We start from the raw sequence: 21019 nt of genomic DNA on the forward strand, positions 1-21019 counted from the left end.
GAGAGGGTGAAGCTGTGGGGGGATGAAGCTGAGGGGGGAGGGTGAAGTTGAGGGGGGGGAAGCTGAGGGGAGGACTATAAATGTGTTGAAAAGAGGGAGAAATAGGGGCTGAAAGTTTTTTTTAAAATTTCTGATCTGAGCTTTTGTTTCACAAGTAGATTGTGTGCAGGAAGAATTAATTGTTCTGACATACATTTTATTTGTACTTTCAAAGGGTGAACCAGGAGTTCAGGGACCCTCAGGTCCATCTGGTTGTGAAGAGTCCCAAAGAGGAACAACATCAAAAGTCATCCTCACAAAGGTTTGTTTGTTTAAGTGTGTTGATTGTTGGGCCATTTTGCTATTTTCCTTTCCAGCTTAGCTCATATCTGCAAAGTTGTCGAAATTGAAATGTAACATTTACAGCTCAGGCTGTTTATAAGGACCACTTTCTGGAGAGGGCCCTCATCCTGTAGAGGGACCACTCACTGAGAAATTAGGCCAACTTTTTGTGAAGCAATAATGGCCAGTTAACAATGCCAGCTGTTATTATTGTGTAAATTGTCCAGTTAATTCACATTAACTGGTTGTGAATATCCAGAATTTACTCCTTGATTAATGCTGTCCCACATTTGTTTGATTAATTTTGATTTGATTTGATTTATTAATGTCACATGTACTAAGATACAGTGAAAAGTATTGAATTTGCATGCTATCCAGACAAATCAGGGTAGTAGAGCTGAATGCAGAATAAAGCGTTATGCCTACAGAGAAGGTGCAGAGAAAGATCAACTCTAATATATGTGAGGTCCATTCATTAGTCAGATAACAGCAGGGAAAAAGCTATTCTTAAATCTGCTGGTATGTGTTTTCATACATTTTTATCTTCTGCCCAATGGGAGAGAGTGTAACCGGGGTGAGAGAGGTCTTTGATAATGTTGGCTGCTTTCCCGAGGTACTGGGAAGTGTAAACTGAGACAATGGAAGGAAGGCTGGCTTTCATGATGGACTGGGCTGCGTTCACAGCTCTCTGAATTAACAGTGTCTCACCCCCTCAAACTCCCTGTTATTCTAAAAAGACTTACCACATTTGCTTACCCATTTAAGCCACTGCAGAGAACTGGGAATAAATTGCATAAATGCTTTCCTGATGATGCAATAATTGTTACTGCAATGTCCATTCAACATTAACTAGTCCCGAAAGAAAGCAAATTAAAGAGATTGTAAATTGTTCATAGCTATTGAAAAGAATTTAGTTTTACAAATCTATTGTCTTCTCACGTGTCACTTTCTCTCTGCTATGTTCATGGATCTATGTTGGCATCAAGTCCGACAGCACGTTCCACGTAATATTCTCCCCTTATTTTCAAATCTCTCAGCATCTTTGTAATCTTATCCAGCCTTGTAACCCTTCAAGTTAACCATGCTTCTACAATCCTGACCTCATAAGCATCTTTGATTTTAACAGCTTCAATGTTGGCACTGCACCTTCTTCTGTCTGTGATTTGGAAATTCCTCTCTATCCCTGTCTTCCCACTTTCCCTTTTTTTTCTCTCTCTCACAGCCCCTTTAATACACTACTTTTTTTGTGGTCATCTGATCTAGTATCAATTTGTGCAATGGGACCTGTTTAATTGGGGATTATAGTTGGCATGGACTGGTTAGACTGAAGAGTCTGTTTCTGTGGCGTACAAGTCAGCATAAAATTGCATTTAAAAACACTCCTGTGAATCACACTGGAATATTTTACTCTGTTAAAAGGATTTGTATACAATAAATGTGTAGTAAAATATACATTTTAGAAGGTACAAACACTGATAATCTCTTTCTGATTGATTGATTCATTTCCAGGGTGAGAAAGGTGATCGAGGGTATCCAGGTCCTAAGGGTTTTCCTGGCAATCCTGTAAGTATTAGGTTAAATCTGCTCGATTAATTAGATCAACACTTTTGTTTGTTTGCAACAAATGTCTCACCTTTCTTCGCATTTTTGGTCACATGCCTTAATATCAACTTTAAGCACTTATTTCAATCCAAAGTTCCCATGCCGACAGGTTTCTGTGATGCTACTATTGTCTAGTTTGGGAACAATTAATTTGCTCCAATTTTCCAGAATGAAACAGTGGGTTAATGCATTTGAAAATTGTGAGTTTGTTACTCAGATTACATATCCATTGTCTCAAAAAAAAATCAATCACTTACTTTGAAACACAGCAAACTTTGTTTTTAACCATCACCTTATTAACCAGCACTCTCGGTAAACAGGCAAAAATGATGGGGAGAAGTTCAGCAGGTCTGGCAGCATCTGTGAAGGGAAATCAGAGTTAATGTTTCAGGTCGGGTGAGGAAGGGTCACTGAATAAGGATCTCAAGATGCCTTCCGTAAAGGCCTTCACCAAAGCAGTTGGATCTTCTGTTACCTTCCAGAGCCGAAACGTTAACTCCAATTTCTCTTCACAGATGCTGCCAGACCTGCTGAGCTTTTCCAGCAACTTCTGTTTTTGTTTCTGATTTACAGCATCCGTCGTTCTTTCGGTTTTTATCTGGCAAAAATTATATACTTGAAATAGCGCAAAGTGTACTGTATTATTCTGTACAGTTATTATGGTCCTTTAATTTATTTACCTCAATGTAAACCAGCCAGTGGTTCAATGGAATGGCCACTCAAAATATCAAAGATTCAATTTCAAGTCAATTTCTCCTCAAATACCTACTGCAATGTCTGAATCGTCAATTACGAATGTGAAGTGAGAAGGTTCTCTGCTGCTAAGTTTTATTTAAAGCAAAGTTGCATTATTATTTAAGTGATTTATACTGTAAACAAAATATAACTGTGATGTGTATATCCTTTGCATTACGTTTCTATTTCTTAGTATGTGGACTTCTTGATTATTTGGAATATTTGATTATCTGGCACACTCCTGGTTCACCAGCTGCCCGTTTATAAAATGTTTGCTGTGACACAATCATCCTACCTGAACGTCTGTGTGAAAATTTGAGTTTGCCACAATGGGCCATTATTTCTTGTTATGGGCTGTGAATTTGGTCACTCAGCAACACACCACTGACTGAGTACTACGGAATATTTAAATTACTTCTTAAAACTAGAGGTTTGGGAAAGTAAGCTCCCATAAGACTAGGGTGCTCCTTGAGATTCCTGTTTCTCCAAGTTCAGGAATGTTACTAATTTCAAAGTGACTCTTCATGTTTCGACAGGGCCGTTCGAGTATTGGAATGAAGGGGGATAAAGGAGAGTTGGGAGAACCAGGGAAACGCGTAAGTATGAGGAATTGTACATTTTATAATTGAATGTGACGGTCACTGGCCGGGCCAGCATTTAACGGCTGTCGCTAATTATTTGGAGAAGTTATTGGTGAGCTGACTTCTTGAATTTGATACCATCGAGTAACTTGCTAGGCCAGAGGACAGTCAACAGTCAAACTCATTGCCGTGAGACTGGAGTCACATATAAACCCTGACTGAATAACATTTGCAAGATGCTTTCCATAAAGATCTTCCCTGAAGCATTTGGATCTTCTGTTAGCATCCAACAGTTTTGTGTTCTCTGTCCTGTGCTCCCTGTGAGCTCTGGGCCATATCGAGTTACAGAACCACACTGTAGAAAAACTGAGGGTAAAAGTGATACATGTGTCTTGTGGGCACAGATTGAGGTCAGATGCTCAAGCTTCCTTCCCAGTCTGTTGGCACTTTTATGGAGAGCACTTCCTTCCTGAGAATTGTTTATTTTTGCCGAGTCTTATGCAGTTTATAGCTAATGCAATGTTGTTGAACTAATTTCACAGGGTAAACCCGGAAAAGACGGTGATCCAGGTCTCCCAGGACGTGATGTAAGTTAGCCTCTCATTAGCCACCAGTCCGAGACTAACCAGTAACACTGAGATACTGCGCTCACTCCAATGGAAACCATTAACATACACTGTACAACTTGAAGTTTTTTAAATCTTTGTGCCAAGGGAAATGGTTGCACTGCCTGTTATTGGTAGCAAGGTCTTTCCAAGTGGCAGCATGTAATGAGTCAAGAATTTAATGTTTCTGTTGATTCAAGGACTCAAAGTGTGAACACCTCTCCCCACAGAAAATGGTGTAACACTGTCTTATTCTGAATGAGCTGGTCATTGTTGGTGACTGTTTAAGGAGCTGTTCAAGACATCCACAGGAAGATTAGATTCCCTACAGTATGGAAACAGGCCCTTTGGCCCAACTAGTCCACACTGACCCTCCGAAGAGTAACTTACCCAGGCCCATTCCCCCTAACTAATGCACCTAATTCTACGGGCTATTCAGCATGGCCAATTCACTTAACCTGCACATGTTTGGATTGTGGGAGGAAACTGGTACACCCAGAGGAAACCCACACAGACACAGGGAGAATGTACAAACTCCACACAGACAGTCGCCCGAGGCTGGAATCAAACCTGGGTTCATGGCACTGTGAGGCAGGAGTGCTAACCACTGAGCCACTGTGCCGCCCGATTAGATTAGATTCCCTGCAGTGTGGAAACAGGCCTTTCAGCCCAATAAGTCCAAACCAACCCTCCGAAAAGTAACCCACCCAGACCCATTTCCCTCTGACTAATGCACCTAACACTATGGGCAATTCACCTGACCTGCACATCTTTGGACTGTGGGAGGAAACCAGAGCACCTGGAGGAAACCCGTGCAGACACAGGGAGAACATGCAAACTCCACACAGACAGTTGCCCGAGGCTGGAATCAAACCTGTGTCCCTGGTGCTGTGAGGCAGCAGTGCTAACCACTGAGCCACCATGCCACCCTGTAACATGTAACATGTTCTCAGAGACACAGAGTGTTATTGACACATTCCAACTACAAGTGATGTCTATGCTGACTGAATTCATCTGTTGAAAGTTAGAGTTCATGAGAGAATTAGACATATTGAGAGGGGAATGGCCAGTTAGAGCAGGAAGGTCATGAATATTTGGAATTGTCTGCCAGCATAATACTCTGATCTCTTCAGGTGGTGTTTGCATGTTGGCTGAGGAAAGACAATTTTAAACATGTTTTTGTCGCTTTCAATACCAACTGTCAGTGAAAATTGAGAAATTACTCTCGTTTTGTTTATTTTGTAGGGTCAGCAAGGTGACCCAGGATATCCAGGTCTCTCTGGACAGGATGGTCCCAAGGTAAAGACTTCCATTTCATCAATTTGCATGGCTGGATGGCAAGAGAGAGTGGAAGGGTATTGGGAGGTAGGATGAAGGGTGGGATTGGTGAAGGGAGCTCAGGTCAGCTGATTGGAAGGAAGGAAGGTTAGGCACTTTACAATGAGCATTCAGTGCTGTAGAAAATGGCAGAGATTTTCCATATCAGTTCATTAACTTCCCATTACAATAACCCTGGTCCCACCCACTGCCCTCATCTTTAGGACTTCCATCTCAATCTGACACCTCCTTCCCAATTTGTCACTTTCCCTTTCATTGATGTGCCAAGGCTGATGGATCATTGTGTGTCCCAGCACCTTCCTGCTCTGCTTTCTGATCCAGTCTTCCCTTCCCCTCTCCTCTCCTCTCAATGATGATGTAGGTGTTAATGGCAACCTCTTATCCTGATCCCCCACAATTTGACCCAATATTTTCTCCCCGGATGGTGCCTGAATGACAGTGGCAGAACGAGAGTGACGGAGCACGAGCGAGAGTGATGGAGTGATGGTGTGACGGAGTGACAGTGACAGAGATGAGGGGGAGAGAAACTTCTGAGACTGGAACACGAAGAACATAAAAGCTCACACACACTTACCAACCCACGCACTGTTCAATGTGGACACATGCCTTTTCCATCTACTCCTCCCTCTCAAAATCAATTCACATGTTATGCCAGATGAGGAGGAACATCCAGGTTGAGAGACTACTCACTTCTAATCCCTGCTTTCATACTCATTTCATATGCATAATATGAATGACCAAGTTGTGTGTGATTGTCTGATAAAGCCATGGTTATAAAGTATATCATACTGAACCTAAGCTTTTATAAATCAAGGAATCAAGGCTAAGTTGTTAAAATTACATGAAATATTTTGAGCCCATTTTGAGTGTATTTCTTAATTTTGGGCAGATATGTGATGGAGGGGTAAAATTGTGATCGGTTAGGAATGTGGGCCATTGTAGGTACATGAAAATTGAACTGAACTCCTTTGCTTGGCGCTGGTTCCCTTCCTTTCCTGGTGACTAGTCTGTCTCTGCTTCTTAAGTGGAAAAGTGGGAAAAAAAAGATGCGTTATTAACTCTGTTGCATGGCATTTTTTAAAGGTCATTGTTGTGTATTAGTCATTTTATCAATGTATTGCTTTGACATTTATTTCTGTTTTTGCTTAGCAAGTTTTTCTTTTCCTGTTTCTCCTCACCTCAATGTTCTCTTTTGAAATTCACGTTTTATTTGAGCTGACCAAGTCTCAGGCAGCTATTGCTGGGGTTCTTGAGGCTAAAGGGGAATGAGAGGCTCAAGCACAGCCTGATTCCTTTTCTGGAAAGGGGGTCATGTTTGCTCCGGTAGAAATGTTAAGAATTGGAAATGATCAGTGCAGAGAGAAGCAGAGGTGAGTGAATCATCACCAGAATGAGTGCAGATTGTGGATTTGAAGCACTTACTCCATTTCTAAGCCAGAGATACTGCCTGACAGTGAGACTTTCTAACCTTTTCTCCTTGTATTTCTGATTTTCACGATCTGCAGTGCTTGGCTATTTTACAATGTGCTCCATGCTGGGCATTTGTAAGATTAGTTCATTGAAGGATGAATTCTGGGTAATCCAAGATGGAGGATGGGAAAAATTGTGGCTGTAAGAGCTGCTCCTTTTTTGGGTATTTTAGGTGTTGGAGTTGATTTCCTCAAATTCCAGGAGCAGCAATTACTGTTTTATATGCTGCTGCGTAATTTTGGCATTTAAAAGGCAACTGGATGGGTATATGAATAGGAAGGGTTTAGAGGGATATGGATATTGCTGGCAAATGGGACTAGATTAGGCTAGAATATCTGGTCGGCATGGACAAGTTGGACCGAAGGATCTGTTTCCGTACTGTACATCTCTATGACTCTAAATCTAAAAGTAAAAATACTTTTTACCCAATGCAAAATGTTAATGTTACAATATATAAGAAAAACAAAATCTTTGGATGTTGGTCTCTGGATATTGCATAAGGCCAAGTACAAAGTAATGGAGTAGATTGCATAATATGAATGACCAAGTTGTGTGTGATTGTCTGATAAAGCCATGGTTATAAAGTATATCATACTGAACCTAAGCTTTTATAAATCAAGGAATCAAGGCTAAGTTGTTAAAATTACATGAAATATTTTGAGCCCATTTTGAGTGTATTTCTTAATTTTGGGCAGATATGTGGTGGAGGGGTAAAATTGTGATCGGTTTATGGGGAGGCTGTGGATAAGGGGGAGGGAAACAATGGAAAGGTCAGGGTCTATCATTTCTCTCCCTGACCATAGGTGCAGGAGGAGAGAGATTCTAACATTGATCACTCACAGAAAAGTACATTTTCTTGCAACTGAATCTTAAAATCAACTCTAAATGTCTACTATATCTGTAAATTAATTTCCATTCCATTGGCTGGATTAGTGCAACTTTGAATGTGATGGACATGTTTGTGTGTCTTTCCTCTAGGGAGAGAAAGGCAATCGTGGAGTTGATGGTCCTCCAGGTGTTGTAAGTATCTGACCAGGTCATGATGAAAAGTGTATATTAACCCGGCATATTGGAACTTGTTCTTTAAAATGGTGCAGATTTCTAATTGCAAACATACAAAAGGGGAATTTAAAGGGGAAGTGTGAGTAGGGAGGTGGCAGGAGAGGGTGGAAGGGGCTAAAATTTTCAAGAGAACAGAATCACGATAGAAACCCATCCTGTTCCTGTTTGAACAAAGGTGGGCTAGAGGCCAGGTGACTAATAAACATGAAGGAGGCAGGATGTCACCTTCAATATATTAAGAAGGTTGTGAACCTCATGGTTACTGAGATTTCTGTAACTGGATGGAACCTTCCCAGACCTAGACAGCTGACAGTTAAACCCAGATGAGCACTGCGTGATACAGGAGGTTATTGTCTTTTCATTTACCTCCTGTGAACCGACCTTAGAGACCTCTTGATCAGGCACCTCTCACCCCACTGTCGGGGACCCTACACACCTTGACCCACCCTGCCCAACTCCCACCTGACTCTCTACATGGGGCTCAGACCCAATGCACCACTTGATGCCTCTGTAAACCCCTCATTGCCCCAAAGTCTCTGTCTGCACCTTGGCCTCAACACCGCAGGTCCCTGGCTTCAAAGGCCTTCTCCGTTCCCTCCTCCAGAGACTGGCTGCCATTTACCCCTTCCCCTGCTCATTGTCAGCCACCCCCACAATTCACCCTGGTTCCACCAGGCTCAGAGCTGTCATGTGCTCAGGCCCTATCTGGACATACCCATTTATGTGGAAACCAAATTGTAAACCAAGGAGGGTTTGACATTTATGCAAACATATACACACACACACACACAAACACACACTCTCACAGGCAGACACACACACACTCACAGGCAGGCAGACACACACACAGACACTCACAGGCAGACACACACACAGACACCCACACAATCTCACAGGCAGACACACACACATTCTCACAGGCAGACACACACGCACACATTCTCACAGGCAGACACACACACACTCACAGGCAGGCAGACACACACACAGACACTCACAGGCAGACACACACACAGACACCCACACAATCTCACAGGCAGACACACACACATTCTCACAGGCAGACACACACGCACACATTCTCACAGGCAGACACACACACACTCACAGGCAGGCAGACACACACACAGACACTCACAGGCAGACACACACACAGACACCCACACAATCTCACAGGCAGACACACACACATTCTCACAGGCAGACACACACGCACACATTCTCACAGGCAGACACACACACACTCACAGGCAGGCAGACACACACACAGACACTCACAGGCAGACACACACACAGACACCCACACAATCTCACAGGCAGACACACACACATTCTCACAGGCAGACACACACGCACACATTCTCACAGGCAGACACACACACACTCACAGGCAGGCAGACACACACACAGACACTCACAGGCAGACACACACACAGACACCCACACAATCTCACAGGCAGACACACACACATTCTCACAGGCAGACACACACGCACACATTCTCACAGGCAGACACACACACACTCACAGGCAGGCAGACACACACACAGACACTCACAGGCAGACACACACACAGACACCCACACAATCTCACAGGCAGACACACACACATTCTCACAGGCAGACACACACGCACACATTCTCACAGGCAGACACACACACACTCACAGGCAGGCAGACACACACACAGACACTCACAGGCAGACACACACACAGACACCCACACAATCTCACAGGCAGACACACACACATTCTCACAGGCAGACACACACGCACACATTCTCACAGGCAGACACACACACACTCACAGGCAGGCAGACACACACACAGACACTCACAGGCAGACACACACACAGACACCCACACAATCTCACAGGCAGACACACACACATTCTCACAGGCAGACACACACGCACACATTCTCACAGGCAGACACACACACACTCACAGGCAGGCAGACACACACACAGACACTCACAGGCAGACACACACACAGACACCCACACAATCTCACAGGCAGACACACACACATTCTCACAGGCAGACACACACGCACACATTCTCACAGGCAGACACACACACACTCACAGGCAGGCAGACACACACACAGACACTCACAGGCAGACACACACACAGACACCCACACAATCTCACAGGCAGACACACACACATTCTCACAGGCAGACACACACGCACACATTCTCACAGGCAGACACACACACACTCACAGGCAGGCAGACACACACACAGACACTCACAGGCAGACACACACACAGACACCCACACAATCTCACAGGCAGACACACACACATTCTCACAGGCAGACACACACGCACACATTCTCACAGGCAGACACACACACACTCACAGGCAGGCAGACACACACACAGACACTCACAGGCAGACACACACACAGACACCCACACAATCTCACAGGCAGACACACACACATTCTCACAGGCAGACACACACGCACACATTCTCACAGGCAGACACACACACACTCACAGGCAGGCAGACACACACACAGACACTCACAGGCAGACACACACACAGACACCCACACAATCTCACAGGCAGACACACACACATTCTCACAGGCAGACACACACGCACACATTCTCACAGGCAGACACACACACACTCACAGGCAGGCAGACACACACACAGACACTCACAGGCAGACACACACACAGACACCCACACAATCTCACAGGCAGACACACACACATTCTCACAGGCAGACACACACGCACACATTCTCACAGGCAGACACACACACACTCACAGGCAGGCAGACACACACACAGACACTCACAGGCAGACACACACACAGACACCCACACAATCTCACAGGCAGACACACACACATTCTCACAGGCAGACACACACGCACACATTCTCACAGGCAGACACACACACACTCACAGGCAGGCAGACACACACACAGACACTCACAGGCAGACACACACACAGACACCCACACAATCTCACAGGCAGACACACACACATTCTCACAGGCAGACACACACGCACACATTCTCACAGGCAGACACACACACACTCACAGGCAGGCAGACACACACACAGACACTCACAGGCAGACACACACACAGACACCCACACAATCTCACAGGCAGACACACACACATTCTCACAGGCAGACACACACGCACACATTCTCACAGGCAGACACACACACACTCACAGGCAGGCAGACACACACACAGACACTCACAGGCAGACACACACACAGACACCCACACAATCTCACAGGCAGACACACACACATTCTCACAGGCAGACACACACGCACACATTCTCACAGGCAGACACACACACACTCACAGGCAGGCAGACACACACACAGACACTCACAGGCAGACACACACACAGACACCCACACAATCTCACAGGCAGACACACACACATTCTCACAGGCAGACACACACGCACACATTCTCACAGGCAGACACACACACACTCACAGGCAGGCAGACACACACACAGACACTCACAGGCAGACACACACACAGACACCCACACAATCTCACAGGCAGACACACACACATTCTCACAGGCAGACACACACGCACACATTCTCACAGGCAGACACACACACACTCACAGGCAGGCAGACACACACACAGACACTCACAGGCAGACACACACACAGACACCCACACAATCTCACAGGCAGACACACACACATTCTCACAGGCAGACACACACGCACACATTCTCACAGGCAGACACACACACACTCACAGGCAGGCAGACACACACACAGACACTCACAGGCAGACACACACACAGACACCCACACAATCTCACAGGCAGACACACACACATTCTCACAGGCAGACACACACGCACACATTCTCACAGGCAGACACACACACACTCACAGGCAGGCAGACACACACACAGACACTCACAGGCAGACACACACACAGACACCCACACAATCTCACAGGCAGACACACACACATTCTCACAGGCAGACACACACGCACACATTCTCACAGGCAGACACACACACACTCACAGGCAGGCAGACACACACACAGACACTCACAGGCAGACACACACACAGACACCCACACAATCTCACAGGCAGACACACACACATTCTCACAGGCAGACACACACGCACACATTCTCACAGGCAGACACACACACACTCACAGGCAGGCAGACACACACACAGACACTCACAGGCAGACACACACACAGACACCCACACAATCTCACAGGCAGACACACACACATTCTCACAGGCAGACACACACGCACACATTCTCACAGGCAGACACACACACACTCACAGGCAGGCAGACACACACACAGACACTCACAGGCAGACACACACACAGACACCCACACAATCTCACAGGCAGACACACACACATTCTCACAGGCAGACACACACGCACACATTCTCACAGGCAGACACACACACACTCACAGGCAGGCAGACACACACACAGACACTCACAGGCAGACACACACACAGACACCCACACAATCTCACAGGCAGACACACACACATTCTCACAGGCAGACACACACGCACACATTCTCACAGGCAGACACACACACACTCACAGGCAGGCAGACACACACACAGACACTCACAGGCAGACACACACACAGACACCCACACAATCTCACAGGCAGACACACACACATTCTCACAGGCAGACACACACGCACACATTCTCACAGGCAGACACACACACACTCACAGGCAGGCAGACACACACACAGACACTCACAGGCAGACACACACACAGACACCCACACAATCTCACAGGCAGACACACACACATTCTCACAGGCAGACACACACGCACACATTCTCACAGGCAGACACACACACACTCACAGGCAGGCAGACACACACACAGACACTCACAGGCAGACACACACACAGACACCCACACAATCTCACAGGCAGACACACACACATTCTCACAGGCAGACACACACGCACACATTCTCACAGGCAGACACACACACACTCACAGGCAGGCAGACACACACACAGACACTCACAGGCAGACACACACACAGACACCCACACAATCTCACAGGCAGACACACACACATTCTCACAGGCAGACACACACGCACACATTCTCACAGGCAGACACACACACACTCACAGGCAGGCAGACACACACACAGACACTCACAGGCAGACACACACACAGACACCCACACAATCTCACAGGCAGACACACACACATTCTCACAGGCAGACACACACGCACACATTCTCACAGGCAGACACACACACACTCACAGGCAGGCAGACACACACACAGACACTCACAGGCAGACACACACACAGACACCCACACAATCTCACAGGCAGACACACACACATTCTCACAGGCAGACACACACGCACACATTCTCACAGGCAGACACACACACACTCACAGGCAGGCAGACACACACACAGACACTCACAGGCAGACACACACACAGACACCCACACAATCTCACAGGCAGACACACACACATTCTCACAGGCAGACACACACGCACACATTCTCACAGGCAGACACACACACACTCACAGGCAGGCAGACACACACACAGACACTCACAGGCAGACACACACACAGACACCCACACAATCTCACAGGCAGACACACACACATTCTCACAGGCAGACACACACGCACACATTCTCACAGGCAGACACACACACACTCACAGGCAGGCAGACACACACACAGACACTCACAGGCAGACACACACACAGACACCCACACAATCTCACAGGCAGACACACACACATTCTCACAGGCAGACACACACGCACACATTCTCACAGGCAGACACACACACACTCACAGGCAGGCAGACACACACACAGACACTCACAGGCAGACACACACACAGACACCCACACAATCTCACAGGCAGACACACACACATTCTCACAGGCAGACACACACGCACACATTCTCACAGGCAGACACACACACACTCACAGGCAGGCAGACACACACACAGACACTCACAGGCAGACACACACACAGACACCCACACAATCTCACAGGCAGACACACACACATTCTCACAGGCAGACACACACGCACACATTCTCACAGGCAGACACACACACACTCACAGGCAGGCAGACACACACACAGACACTCACAGGCAGACACACACACAGACACCCACACAATCTCACAGGCAGACACACACACATTCTCACAGGCAGACACACACGCACACATTCTCACAGGCAGACACACACACACTCACAGGCAGGCAGACACACACACAGACACTCACAGGCAGACACACACACAGACACCCACACAATCTCACAGGCAGACACACACACATTCTCACAGGCAGACACACACGCACACATTCTCACAGGCAGACACACACACTTTACAAAATTATGAAGGGCATGGATAGGGTAAATAGGCAAAGTCTTTTCCCTGGGGTCGGGGAGTCCAGAACTGGAGGGCATAGGTTTAGGGGAAAGATATAAAAGAGACCTAAGGGGCAAGTTTTCACGCAGAGTGTGGTACGTGTATGGAATGAATTGCCAGAGGAAGTGGTGGAGGCTGGTACAATTGCAACATTTAAAAGGCATTTGGATGGGTATATGAATAGGAAGGGTTTGGAGGGATATGGGCCGGGTGCTGGCAGGTAGGACTAGATCGGGTTGGGATATCTGGCCGGCATGGACGGGTTGGACCAAAGAGTCTGTTTCCATGCTGTACATCAGTGACTCTATGACTCTGGGATAGTTCTTTACCTCTTGAAATTTAACAGATTATGGCATGAGGTGAGCTTCTCTGTGTGTCCGGTTTAAATTAGCAGATGGGTTTACACCATGTCGTCCGACACCATCCGATGACCAGAGGAAGAACACCTCATGTGTTGCCTGACCGGCTGTGTTTTTCCAGCGCCACACGTTTTGAATGGGCCATTTGCAGTGCAGTATGAAATTGATAATGTGGTTTCAATTCCCTCACTGTCTTATAGTCACAGGATTGTTGTCAGCCTCACCCTTGTCTGAGATGTGGTGACCCTCAAGTTAAACTTGTCAATGGTTGTCTCTCTTCCTCTAACGAGTCATGACTTTACCTTTACTGAAGATCAAATGAGTGAATTCCAATCCACTGCCTTTTCCCCACTGCCCTGCAAATCCATATGGATAATGATCCAATCCCAAAGGAACTTGCGTCCATCACACTCTCAGGCAGTGTATTCCAGCCCTTACCCACTCAATATGTAAAGCAGGTTTACCCCACATCACACTGATTCTTGAGCTTATCACCTTCAATCCATGTTCTCTGGTTCTCAGCCCTTCCACCAATGAGAACAATTTGCACCTCTATGTTCTGCTGAGGTGCTCAATCACTTCCTGTTTGCTTCAGATTTCCAGCAGCTGCAGTGCTTTGTTTTATTTTATTGTTTAAGCAGGTGACCTAACAGTTACCTGCTATGCTATTATGCAAGGCCAAACTATATCCCTCATTTCAAAATGCATACACACACAAGCATGTACACAAACATGTATATACACACACACACACATTCATGCACAGACACACACACAGAGACACACAGGCAGACACAGGTTCATGCACACAGACAAACACATACACACACATTCATGCACAGACACACACACACAGACACACACGCAGACAGACAGACAGACAGACACACACACACACACACACACACAGTCACACCATTCACTAACCATTGCTTTTCTGTTCCAGATTATTGATGTCGATGGAAGTGTTATTTATGGGACTAGAGGGGATCCTGGTGACCCAGGTCCCCCTGGGATACAAGGCGAACGAGGCTATCCAGGTGCGGATAGTAATTATTAATTATCATTGGCCACACTCAATAAAATTAAAAATCAACTGCAATGTTATCAGCATCGTTAAAACATTTGCATCTTTCTGTCCTGCAGGCCCGCCAGGACGTCCGGGAGTACCCGGCCCTCCAGGTAAAGGAGTGTTATGTTTCTGTGGTAACCACAAGGTTAGATCCAGACAGGCTGTTTATAAAAATAATTTAGCTGACAGGCTTTGTCGAGGCATTTCACAGATTAAGAAAAGGTGTAGATCATCCAAGGCCACAGACCTGGGGACGAATGTCACCCTAGAGGTAGATGTACACCCGGGATAATACACCAGGAATACAGGTACACCTGAGAGTATACACCAGGAATACAGCTACACCTGAGAGTATACACCAGGAATACTGATACACCCGGGATTATACACCAGGAATACAGGTACACCTGAGAGTATACACCAGGAATACAGGTACACCTGAGAGTATACACCAGGAATACTGATACACCCGGGAGTATACACCAGGAATACAGGTACACCCGGGATAATACACCAGGAATACAGGTACACTTGAGAGTATACACCAGGAATACTGATACACCCGGGATTATACACCAGGAATATAGGTACACCTGAGAGTATACACCAGGAATACAGGTACACCTGAGAGTATACACCAGGAATACTGATACACCCGGGATTATACACCAGGAATACAGGTACACCCGGGATAATACACCAGGAATACAGGTACACCTGAGAGTATACACCAGGAATACTGATACACCCGGGATTATACACCAGGAATACAGGTACACCTGAGAGTATACACCAGGAATACTGATACACCCGGGATTATACACCAGGAATACAGGTACACCTGAGAGTATACACCAGGAATACTGATACACCTGAGAGTATACACCAGGAATACAGGTACACCTGAGAATATACACCAGGAATACTGATACACCCGGGATTATACACCAGGAATACAGGTACTCCTGAGATTATACACCAGGAATACAGATACACCTGAGAGTATACACCAGGAATACAGGTACACCTGAGATTATACACCAGGAATACAGGTGCACCTGAGAGTATACACCAGGAATACAGGTGCACCTGAGATTATACACCAGGAATACAGGTACACCTGAGATAAACACCAAGAATACAGATACACCAGAGATTAAACACATGGAGTACAGGTGCACCTGAGAGTATACACCAGGAATACAGGTACTCCTGAGACTATGCACCTGCAATACAGATACACCAGAGATTAAACACCAGGAATACAGATACACCTGAGAGTATACAACAGGAATACAGGTACACCTGAGATGAAACACCAGGAATGCAGGTACACCTGAGAGTATACACCAGGGATACAGGTACTCCTGAGATTAAACATAAGAAGTACCGGTGCCCCTGAATTTAAACACCAAGTGTAGAAATATATCGACAAGCATATACCTGCAGTGCAGGTACACCTGAGATTATATACCAGACATAAAGCTATACTGTGACTATATACCCAAAGTACAGGTACTCTTGCTCACATACATCTGGAATACAAGTCCACTTGAGATGACATGTTCATGTAACTGGGGCGCAGGTACCCCTGAGATTATCCACCTTACGTAAAAGCACACCTGAGAGTACACATCTAAAGTACAGATATAACTGTGATCATCTACCTGGCATTATACATCACAAGAACCATTTTGTAAATTTACATTTCATATCCTCAAAAATTACTATTGAATAAAGAATATAATAAATACTGCAATGTCTGAAACAAGATCAGATTGTGAATGTTTGAGCAGAAATCCAGTCAGACAGCGAGATTACCCCGAGTTTAGAGGGAATCCTGGTTCTGGGGAGTAATATATAATACGATGAGATCTTGTCATTAAACCAACGCACACATGACAGTCCAGAAATCAGACCAGAGAACGCCAAGTCTATTTCAACTCAGATTATGCTTCCATTATTTGGAAGAAGTTTATAGTTTATGCTGGTCTAACAATTCAGAGGACATGGTTAATGCCAGGGGCGTGTGAGTTCAAATCCTAGCACGGCATCTGGTGGAACTGAAATTTGAGGAGTAAAATCTCAAACTAAAAACAAACCTCAGCAGCGGTGACCACAATACCATCATTGATTGCCACAACAAAACTTCTTTGGTTCATTACTATCCTTCAGGGAGTGAAATCTGCTATCCTCACAGAGAGTCGACACGTTGACTCCAGATTCAGAGCAGTGTCTGAAGTGCTCTCTGAAATAGTCCAGTAAGCTATCCAGTTCAAGGTAATTGGAGATGGGTAACAAAAGCTGGCCTTGATAGTGACGCCATTAAAGAATAAACTAAAACTAAGGTCCAAATATGGTGAGGGTACCATATTGAGTTTGAACACAAATACTTGACTTATAGCCAATCCTAAAAGAGGCCTTTGATTCTTTCTCATCTACCAATAATGAAGGTAATGCACTGTCAGGTTCACTGCTTGCACCTCTGACCAGTTTCTTGGCCTATGTTTCAGGTTCCAGATGCCTTTCGATTCTTGTGTGGTCTTGCATTCAGATTAATTGCATTTATTTTACTCATCATCTAGGTCCCCCCCTGCAAGGTGAGAAAGGTCTCCCAGGGTTCACAGGTGAACGAGGTCACAAAGGAGAGAAGGGTGATCCCGGATTATCGCTGTCAGGTTTACCAGGAAAGGATGGTCTAAGGGGTCCCCCTGGGCCCCGTGGTCCCCCAGGACCTCCAGGTACGTTGATGATTGTGCTGGGACTACAGTGTGCCCCTGTACTGTGCCCTGGTCTTTCATTCAGGACAGGGAATGTATTCACACAAACCTTCTGGTGCAGTTCACACGAGAGAACTGTGACAGCACAATCCTGTGTCCGAAATCAGGTAAAGCAAGCAATTTAGCCCCACCAGCCCCTCCCTGTGTCTTGAAACTGCCCACTGACATGATTGACAATGCCAATCAGCTGCTAAATCTCACAGACTGCAGAGAAGGCCCACCACTCAAAGCACTTAGCAAGGACAGGCGATGATGCCCTTCCATCAAGATACAAATCCTGGCAATGAATAAAATAACCACTTGTTGTCATACAGCACCTTTTATTCACACAGGCAAATATTCTTTGATGCTTTCAGAATGTGAAAGCAGATTTAGGAATCACTTCACACTGAATATTTGATAAGGTAAAAAGATGCAAAAGTTTTACACCTATGTCTGACTGGGAGCACATGTCTCATTGTGGAGAAATACAATGAATCACATCAGTGCAGTACTGAGGGAGTGCTGCGCTGTCAGAGGGTCAGTACTGAGGGAGTGCTGCACTGTCAGAGGGTCAGTACTGTGGGAACGCTGCACTGTCAGAGGGACAGTACTGAGGGAGCACTGCACTGTCAGAGGGTCAGTACTGAGGGAGTGCTGCACTGACAGAGGGTCAGTACTGAGAGAGTGCTGCACTGTAAGAGGGTCAGTACTGCGGGAACGCTGCACTGTCAGAGGGTCAGTACTGAGGGAGCACTGCACTGTCAGAGGGTCAGTACTGGAGGAGCACTGCACTGTCAGAGGGTCAGTACTGAGGGAGTGCTGCACTGTAAGAGGGTCAGTACTGCAGGAACGCTGCACTGTCAGAGGGTCAGTACTGAGGGAGTGCTGCACTGTCAGAGGGTCAGTACTGGGGGAGCGCTGCACTGTCAGAGGGTCAGTACTGAGGGAATACTACAGATTATCAGTAATTTCTAATTGTCTAATCTCATGTTGTTTCAGTGACTATTGAGAATTGTCGAAGTTTCCCAGGACCGCCCGGACCTGCTGGACCACAAGGTTTGCCTGGAGAGGCTGGACTGAAAGGTCAGCTTATATTCGGAAACATTGATAATTTAGAATTGGCCATTGGAAAGGGGCGTGCAGGAAGAAATCTGCTCTGGTCTGCGGTTTCTCAGCTCATTCACCCACTGCCAGCATACGTAGAACTCTCTTGGTTTGTCCGCTTCTTGCTAGAATCTACCTTATGGAACCTTCCAGAAGCGGCCTGACAGCAGCCTGAGCTGTTCAACCTGCTGGGCCTTCTGCCTGATGTGGGCCTCCCACCATCACTGGCAATGTACAGCTGGAGCGGGGGAGGGGAGCTTGGCATGGCTGTGGAGAGGGTCAATGTGAGGTTGGGGGAAGGGGGTGTGGTTGCAAGGGTGCTGGTGGTGGGGGNNGGGGGGGGGGGGGGAGGGGGGGGGGTAGGGGTGGGGGCAATGCGATGATGATGGAGATGACACCATTACTTGCTTGTTGAGAGTTGCAATGACCGGCTGGGTCTTTCCCCATAAAGTATCAGAGAGGTTGTCATTAGATAGTTAGGCAGCAGGAAGGCCGCCCACTGCATTTAACATACTCCTCTGCCTTCAGCCCCACTGGCAAGGGGTGGGCAAACCCAGCGAAACGGTAGAGGTTGGGAGCTCTCTTCAACAAAAAGGGATTGATAGCAGATCACTTGTTCATTTTAAATTGGAGAGGTGAATATTTGTTTACTGAAGGGGACATCGAGATCCTCCAGGACATGATTGAATGTCAGTAGAGGCGCGAACTCTGATTGGCCTCATCTGTCTATGAGTTCCACGTCCCCTTTTTTTGGCCGATTCGGAAAACGCTTGTCCCCAGTTACAAACTGCCCTGTCACTGGCTTGACAGATTCTCCTTATTGACTCTATCAAAATCTTTCATAATTGTGAACGCCTCAGTTAACTCTTCTCCATAACCTCCTCTACTCTTAAAAACAACAATCCCAGTTTCTTCAGTCTCTCCGCGTCACTGGAAGAACTCGTTTTGGAGGTCGTGAAGATTGAAGCCAAAAGGAGCTGAGATTCTCTGATGACAATGTTTTAAACGAGGAGCTGGAAAAGAGCAGAAAGATCCAGAGCCCGCGTAGGGAATAAAATCTAGTGGACTGCAAAAAGAGAGTAAAATTAAGTTAATGGAAAATTTTCCTTTTAACTGACAGTGGCTAGAATACAAAGCAGTAGAAGTTAAATTTGATTTAATTGGGGCTTTGGTTTGACGACAATTGAAGTAACTGTGTTCAGCTCTAGCGAAAAATATATTCTGGCCACAAAGGCTCAGTGATTAGCACTGCTGCCTCACAGCACCAGGGACCCAGTTTCAATTCCACCCTCGGGTGACTATCAGTGTGGAGTTTGTGTGATCTCCCCATGTTCAATGTGGCTAAGTGTGAGGTGATTCATTTTGGTAAGAGTAATAAAAAGATGGGGTACTGGGCTAACGGTCGGATACTTGGTAGTGTGGATGAGCAGAAAGATCTTGGTGTCCATGTACACAAATCTTTGAAAGTTGCCACCCAGGTAAATAGTGCGGTGAAGAAGGCATATGGCGAACTGGCTTTTATTGGTAGAGGAATTGAATTC

The 21019-nt window shown here is 46.2% G+C and overlaps 1 protein-coding gene across 1 annotated transcript in view; it reads left to right on the top strand.

Moving 5' to 3' along the window:
* Positions 1 to 21019, top strand: part of LOC122550473 (collagen alpha-1(IV) chain-like) — a 233746-nt gene that overhangs the window by 120872 nt on the left and 91855 nt on the right. The window contains exons 13-22 of the mRNA XM_043691239.1: positions 215 to 301; positions 1831 to 1884; positions 3195 to 3254; positions 3782 to 3826; positions 5090 to 5143; positions 7631 to 7672; positions 15487 to 15580; positions 15687 to 15722; positions 18198 to 18353; positions 19374 to 19457. Of these exons, the coding sequence (XP_043547174.1) occupies positions 215 to 301; positions 1831 to 1884; positions 3195 to 3254; positions 3782 to 3826; positions 5090 to 5143; positions 7631 to 7672; positions 15487 to 15580; positions 15687 to 15722; positions 18198 to 18353; positions 19374 to 19457 (712 nt within the window). The remainder of the gene's footprint in view (positions 1 to 214; positions 302 to 1830; positions 1885 to 3194; positions 3255 to 3781; positions 3827 to 5089; positions 5144 to 7630; positions 7673 to 15486; positions 15581 to 15686; positions 15723 to 18197; positions 18354 to 19373; positions 19458 to 21019) is intronic.

The sequence above is a fragment of the Chiloscyllium plagiosum genome, chromosome 6, assembly GCF_004010195.1.
Source record: "Chiloscyllium plagiosum isolate BGI_BamShark_2017 chromosome 6, ASM401019v2, whole genome shotgun sequence".
Lineage (NCBI taxonomy): Eukaryota > Metazoa > Chordata > Chondrichthyes > Orectolobiformes > Hemiscylliidae > Chiloscyllium > Chiloscyllium plagiosum.